The following is a 6,758-nucleotide window of genomic DNA, read 5'->3' as shown; positions in this document are numbered from 1 at the left end:
GGCCCCACCCCGGCCACCCCGGCTGTCCGGCTGTCTGCCACACTGGCTGTCCGGCACGCTGGCTGTCCGGCTGTCAGCCCGCCATGGTACCAAACCCTTCAGGAGCGCCCACAGCAGCGATGTCCCCGTCGGGGCGCAGAGGCCTGAGGCCACGGTGCCACTGGCCGCTCTCGTCCCAGCCCGACGCACGCTGTGCCACCCTACGGCAACCATACAACAAATGGGCAGGGCACAGCGCACAAACAAAGATAATGCGCATATACAGGTATTGTCTAGTTCCATTTCTATTTTAGATTTCCTTTTGATTATTTCATTTTGTAAATAATAATAATAAAAAGTTAGACACCTTGTTTCGTATGCATTTTTTTTCCCCTTGGATTTTTTTTTTTTCCCCAACAGCAGTCAGAAGTGCCCCCGCTGGGCATTTGTAATGCTGTGGCACATCACACTGCACAGCACAGTATTTGATGTCTCTTTTCAAATGCTTCAAATCGTGGAGGTTATAGTTTCTGCTGGCATTGGCAGTTGATGTTAGAAATTCTCCAAGGCTGCCAGTTATTCCAGCAGGGCTCTAAAGTGCTAGGAAAGCACTTCCAAATGTTGCTGTTAAAGGTTATTAAAAGGTACTGGAAAAATCAGCACATGTCTGCCAATCCCAACCAGGTCTTTGTTCTGCTTTATAACCTCCACCCTTGCTAAGACTTAGCCCTTGCTTAAGCCTTCCTCTCACTAGAAAAACCATCTAATTGGTTTGAGGCTTATCAGAGGTTGTCTAAGACTTATCGCAAGGCTTTTCTGACTGCAGTAGGTTCAAAATCAGCATCAGTCTTCGCATAGAAGTGTCCAAGTGTCAGGAAAAGAGCTGACAGTCAGGTATTGGAGAAGATAATAATGAGCATGGGAATAATGAGCTATCAGCAAGTGTCTTGAAAGGCCAGAATCCCACTGCAGTTCTCCTGAGCTGGACCGAGGGCTCGCGAGCCCATCACCACCAGTCTGTGTGCATCTCATAAAGCAAAAGCTTCCTGACTGTGGTCTGAGGAATGCATAAACCCATCAAACGACGCAAAGGCTCTACTAAGTATGGCTGGGCACAGAGCCTGCAGAACCCATCTAGCCAGAATGAAGGGTTAAGAGGAACATTGCTTTCTGTGGCAGGATGCTGTCCATGTCTCCAGCCGCAACCATGTGCTGTGGACTCAATGCCCATGCAGGGAAAAGGCACAAAGGACCAGCAATGCCTCGTTTTTCCTGGGTTTGATCTCTGCCCTGAGGATTCAGCCCACATGGATTCACAGCCCCACAATGGCACCGAGTCGGCAAGCTGTGACAGCCTTGCTCTGAGGACACATGACAGAGGGACTGCCGGGGAATCAGAACGTGATCCTCAACTTCTGCTGACACAACAGGAACCTTTTAACGTGAAGAGCTGCGAGCTGAGCTGGTGGAAGCCACGGCTGCCCGGGAGTGAGGCAAAGAGCAGGCAGAGGAATGGAAATGGCTTGAGCCTGCCTCAGGCACGAGGCAGGTTAGTGTGTGCTGTATAAAACAGTGCAAAGGCTGGGACAGCTTCATACTGCTGTAAGATGGCGACAAGAGCACCTCTGTCTGGAGACTCCACACAGGACAGTTGTGCAGTCCTTCAGGTCGCTCCTGGGACTGACAATCCCCCCCAACACGGATCTGCCTGCTTTCCCCACGCCACCAACTGAGCACCAACAAATTTGTTGCAGGCATGTCTGTAACTGGAAGCAGTGGTTGCGCTGGAAAACGCAGCTCTTTGGTATGAGGCTCCTTTAAGGGAGTTGCAGGAAGGAATTAAAAAATAAAAAGAGAGAAGTGGAGTGGTTACCAAAGCTGCTAACCACAGTGCCAGGGAGCCTCAGAGGGCACCAGGACAGCCCAGCGTCATATGCCTAACACATCCTGTCTCCAGACTTCCTCGCCCGCGATGTACGTGGCTTGCACATACAGTCTGTCATTGAGCATCAGGAAATCTGTATCGGACAAGAGAGAAAGGAAGCAGCTGTCAGAGAAATGGAGCAGCTGAAGCTGGCTGGGAAGAGCTGGGCTCCGTGGGGAAGAGCTTCTCTCCACCCCAGAAACAGCAGCAGAATGGCAGTGCAGTGCCCACCTATGGCGGCTCTGCTCCATATTTGGCTCAGACGGGGGGCTCTCTACAAAGGTCTCACGAAGCATCACCAGCATCCCAAGGAAAAACCACTGGAGCAAAAGCCCAGAGCAGATCCCAGGCAGAGCGAGTCTCCCTGCAGCTCCCACTGAAGCAGGGGATGAAGATGCGTTTGCAGCACCCGGGAGCCCTCACACTGTTGTCCCCATACCAGTACCTGCTGTCCCCATACCAGTACCTGCATCTGAGTCGTAATTTAGTGTCCCCTTTTTGTGTTCAATCCCCAGGAGCTGGGCAGGATGCAGAGACGCTGCCTCCAACGCAGTCTCTACTGAGCACCCTTGGACAGAGAAGGGGGGAGACATTAGGGCAGCAAACAGTCCCATTGCCAGAGCGGCCCAAACCCCCTGGCTAAGGCCTGGCAGGGACCCAAGCTGGAACACCCTCACCACAGCTGGATGGAGCTGGGGAGGGGAAATATCCCTACAGGAGGCAGTGGGAAGAGGAGAACTGAACACCCAGGGTATGGGGAGGGGAAAATCATTCACTTTTGTGAGAAAGGAGCAGGGGAGTTCACCTCTCTTTAGTGCTATGGGTTAAAATGAAACCTCCCCTCAAAAAGGTGCTCATCTGAGGCCAGTGCTGCTGATCCCATCCCTTCTCATCACGAGAGGGAACATTCCCTGGTGGAGTGGATACAGCTGGCAAGAGTGAGACCTCTTCCCATGTCAACACAGGGAGCAACAGCTTGTGGACAAGACTCACTTACCTGTGGCTTCTTGGAAGTGTCGCACACATGTGTCCATGGTCGCCACACTACCGCTCAGGGTCTTTGTGCCTGGGAGAGGAACAGGATAGTGCTGAGCAGATCCCAGAACTCGTAGCAAGAAGCGAGGCAGTGAGAATGTGTAATGTGACCAGAAGGGGCAGAAATCCTGGGCTGCATGAGGAGCAAGTTGAAGGGCCATTGCTGCCGAGTGACAGAATGAGGCAACAGAGAGCCCGTGCTGGCAGCGCAGGGAGAGGTACTGAGATGTCAGCCCACAGCCCCACTGTAAGACCAGCTGGACTGGGTGAAACTAGCTCACAACGCAGGCACCTGCTGCCAGAGACAGAGGAAGGGAACTGAGAATGGAGTGATCCTTCTCTGAAATACCTTCCCAGTCTCCAACTGCTTGCAGCTTAGGGAACTTAGCAAGAAGTGGTAGTGCCAAGTAAAAAAAAAGGACAATAAATATCTGTGGGATTTCTCTGTCCTTTCTGACCCTGCTGGAACCTCTGGCATCCATGACACTGGGCAACAAGGCATTCAAAGGTGTTGCAGACAGCTACAAATCAACAGATTCCTCCTCGCTCCACGAAGATGGGGTGCTTTCCCTCTTTACGAGGTGCTTCATTCTCCCCAGGGCCAAGTCACTGCAGAGCCATCAGGCACCAAAAGCCATGAGGGTTGCACAAGCGCTGCCTCACACTGACAGGCGCTGCACAGTGCGCTGGGCTCTCCAGAATGGGCATGAGTGGCAGTGCTGCCCCCAGCTCTTTAGCAAGAGGCACTGACCTGCAATGTAGGTGTTCAGCCCATCGATCTCCACCACCTGCTGACCCAGTGTGTGCCGACCTGGTGCCAGCCCCATGCCAGCGATCGCATCCGTCACCAGCACCAGGCCTGAGGAACACAAGGAAAGGGCCGCATTAGCTTGCTGCAGCTCCAAGCGCTGCGCCACACTGGCCGTCCCAGAGAGGGGCCAAAGTGTCTCTAGCCACATCCGACCAAAGCAAGAGGGCTCGTGGATCAGCACACATGGCTGTCACCTCTTTTAGGCCGCCACAGCACTTGCACGAGTGTTTTGTGGGAGATGGCACAGCGCTCGGGAGGGCTGGTGACACTACGTGGGGCTGGCGTGGCTCACCTTTGGGGTGGGCTCGGTGGGCAATTCGCAGGGCGGCAGGGTTGGTGTGGATGCCATCAGAGATCATGACATAGAAGAACCTCCGTCCAACCGGGCCACGATCCCAGGGTCACGATGGTGGAACTGCCCGAGGGGAGAGAGGACAAGCTGTGGAGCATCTCCAGGACTCGTGGGCTGAGACCCTTCCCATCAGGGGATGCAGCTGCCATCTCTATCAAACAGTCCCTGGCACCTGGGTGCTCCATCCTTTACCAGACAAATCTGGGCATTTCCTTGAATTTCAAGAGTCTGCTACAGCCTTGAGCCTCTTTTAGATCAGTGTCCTGGTTTCAGCGACACAGGACTAATTTCTATTCTAATACTTGGAAAGACTGCACTTTTAGAAGACTCTGGTGTCTGAATTTGTGAAAATATTTACTTTACAGCCAGCTATGGTGTGGGGGTTTCAAGGTCTCAGTGTTTTCGAGCTCACCAGGTGCAGGGATGAGGAGGAGCGAGACCCGGGCACTTGACGCAAGCTGCCCAACAGGATTATTTCATACCATCAACGTCACATTCACTATAGATTAGAAAGTTTGCTGCAAAGTTCTCTTTCTCCCTTGATGGCTGCCACCTTGAGAACCTCACGCCCTGGTGCTGGCCTCCTGAGCCCTTCCCTTCGTCCTGAAGCCGTAACGCTTGCAGTGTCCAACATTTGCTGTCCACTGCTGGGAGTGCACAGCTTCCTACTGATAGAATTGGCCAAGTATAATCTTTGCATATTCTATATCGGTATCAGGATCAATATTGGTTCTTTAGTGCTATTAATGTTAATTGTCTAATCCTACTCTATTAAATCTGCTTATACTTCAGCTCCTGGGTTTCCTTGTTTTGTCCTGATTCCTCTCGGGTGTGGAGGGGTCATTGGATGACAGAATGATTGTCTAAAAGACAGTAAATTGTTATGGGTCTCTCAAACCATAACAATCAGGCAGTATAAAGGTGAAGCCAGAGGTTCGGTGCTGAAACCTCATGGTACGAAACAAGATGGGGAGAGCTGGAAAGCACCAAAAGCAACACTAGTGCAGGGCACGTACCCTCGGCTACTCACCGGCAACATGGCATTGAAGAGGTGAGTGATGAAGGTAGCGCCATGCTGCACCGCTTCCTCAGCCTGGGAGAGGTTAGCCACCGAGTGACCTGGGAACAAAGACCAATTCATGATTTTTCTGCCCATCGCTCCATTTATTTCCCTCCAGGAGTGACGACTCTCCGTCCCTAGGACTCTACTAGCCCCGCTCTGGGCTGAGGTCCAAGATGTCCACCTCGGCACAAAGGTGTCTGGCTGTGACCGTGGGGGAAGTCTGGCAGTGTGTTCACTGAACACCTTCACTGTTCACAACAACCATCACAAATGCTGCCTTGCTCACAGAGAGCTGCCCTCAGGCTGGGCTAGAGGTCCAAGGACATGCCCTTCTGCTGTCCCCAGATCTTTAAAGGCTACATAGAGAGGTGTCAAGGGAGGAGAGACAGTGGGGACTTTGCCAATATAGGGATAAAACTACCCAGAAGGAAAATTCCGTTTTCCCCAATACAGACAGCAGCTCTAATGCTCTGTGGGCAAACTTTGCCTTTCTGTGGTTCTTCACTTTATGTGGCCATGAGATAAGAGATGCTCTGCCCTGAATGCCCTTCTCACTTAAGGTTTAATCTCACCCTGATTAACGCCCCCTCCTTTTTTTTTTTTTTAAAAAAAAAAAAAAAAGATTTCTTCAATGATCTGAAGCAAAGAAGAGTTTGTGAAACAAAGGACAAGAAAAATGCAGCCAGTTTTAAGTCAGTGGCCTGAAAGACATTGGAGGGAGAGGTCTCCCACAGCACTTCCGGTTGAAAAATGGAGTTATCAAAACTCGACAGTAACCTTTGGAAAATGATTTCACCTGTCAAATAAGGCCTAAAGCAGCTGAACTTCAGAGTTTGAACCCTTCCACGCTGTCAGCCCTCAATTACATCTTTATTCAAGTAAGACTGCTATTCTTTCCTATGTCTGAACAGCACCAAGTGCTGCCTTGTGTTAAACTGCAGGGGCTCCTCTATCAATATGAAGTTTGGCCCTCACCGTACAAAGGGCAACAGATTCGCAGCATCAGGCGAGGTCCCCAGGTCTGTCACCTCCATATAGGCCAGGGAAAAGAAAATCCCACCCCATCCAGTCGCACTGAGACACCATTAGAGATGCTACAGCCCTGAGAGGGGCTGCCTGGCCTGCATAGCACGGGGAGATGGAGCCTCCATCAGCCTCCCCTGCCCCAGCCCTTACCGAGAGAGACGCAGATGCCCCGCTTGGTGAGTTCCTGGATCACCTCACTGCTCCTCTTCATCTCTGGGGCCAGGGTGACTATCCGGACATCGTCCAGGGACCCGTAGGTAGCAAGCAGGTCCTGGAAGGCACCTGCCTCGAAGGTGCGGAGGCAGTGCTCCGGGTGCGCCCCTTTCTTCTCCTTGCTGATGAACGGTCCTTCCAGATGGGCCCCTGCCCAAACAGGAACACAAAAGCATGACCCTTCCTCTCCCCACCAAGGACCAAGAAACCCGCTGCGCCTACCCTGCTCCAGTCAAGCTCTTGATGTTCTCCTGCAGCAAAACACATGGCTCGGGTAAATCTGAGCTCAGCACAGCGAAAGATGCAATGCTGGCCACTGGCCAAGCCAAGCCACCCCCCCGCCACTATTCTGGTG

At 52.2% G+C, this 6,758-nt stretch overlaps 2 protein-coding genes across 2 annotated transcripts in view; both read right to left on the bottom strand.

Moving 5' to 3' along the window:
- The window catches only part of LOC104287656 (chromosome unknown open reading frame, human C8orf33), a 6,475-nt gene extending 6,262 nt beyond the window's left edge, over window positions 1-213 (bottom strand). Inside the window, exon 1 of the mRNA XM_009886382.1 lies at window positions 9-213. Coding sequence (XP_009884684.1) covers window positions 9-213 — 205 coding nt within the window. The remainder of the gene's footprint in view (window positions 1-8) is intronic.
- A 1,695-nt stretch (window positions 214-1,908) lies between these two features.
- Window positions 1,909-6,758, bottom strand: part of AMDHD2 (amidohydrolase domain containing 2) — an 8,514-nt gene continuing 3,664 nt past the window's right edge. The window contains 8 exon segments of the mRNA XM_009886381.1: window positions 1,909-1,997; window positions 2,370-2,471; window positions 2,901-2,969; window positions 3,690-3,797; window positions 4,042-4,137; window positions 4,140-4,164; window positions 5,132-5,220; window positions 6,341-6,553. Of these exon segments, the coding sequence (XP_009884683.1) occupies window positions 1,909-1,997; window positions 2,370-2,471; window positions 2,901-2,969; window positions 3,690-3,797; window positions 4,042-4,137; window positions 4,140-4,164; window positions 5,132-5,220; window positions 6,341-6,553 (791 nt within the window).

The sequence above is a fragment of the Charadrius vociferus genome, unplaced genomic scaffold, assembly GCF_000708025.1.
Source record: "Charadrius vociferus isolate BGI_N301 unplaced genomic scaffold, ASM70802v2 scaffold585, whole genome shotgun sequence".
NCBI classification, from domain to species: domain Eukaryota; kingdom Metazoa; phylum Chordata; class Aves; order Charadriiformes; family Charadriidae; genus Charadrius; species Charadrius vociferus.
This window is presented reverse-complemented; position numbering and strand designations above follow the sequence as displayed.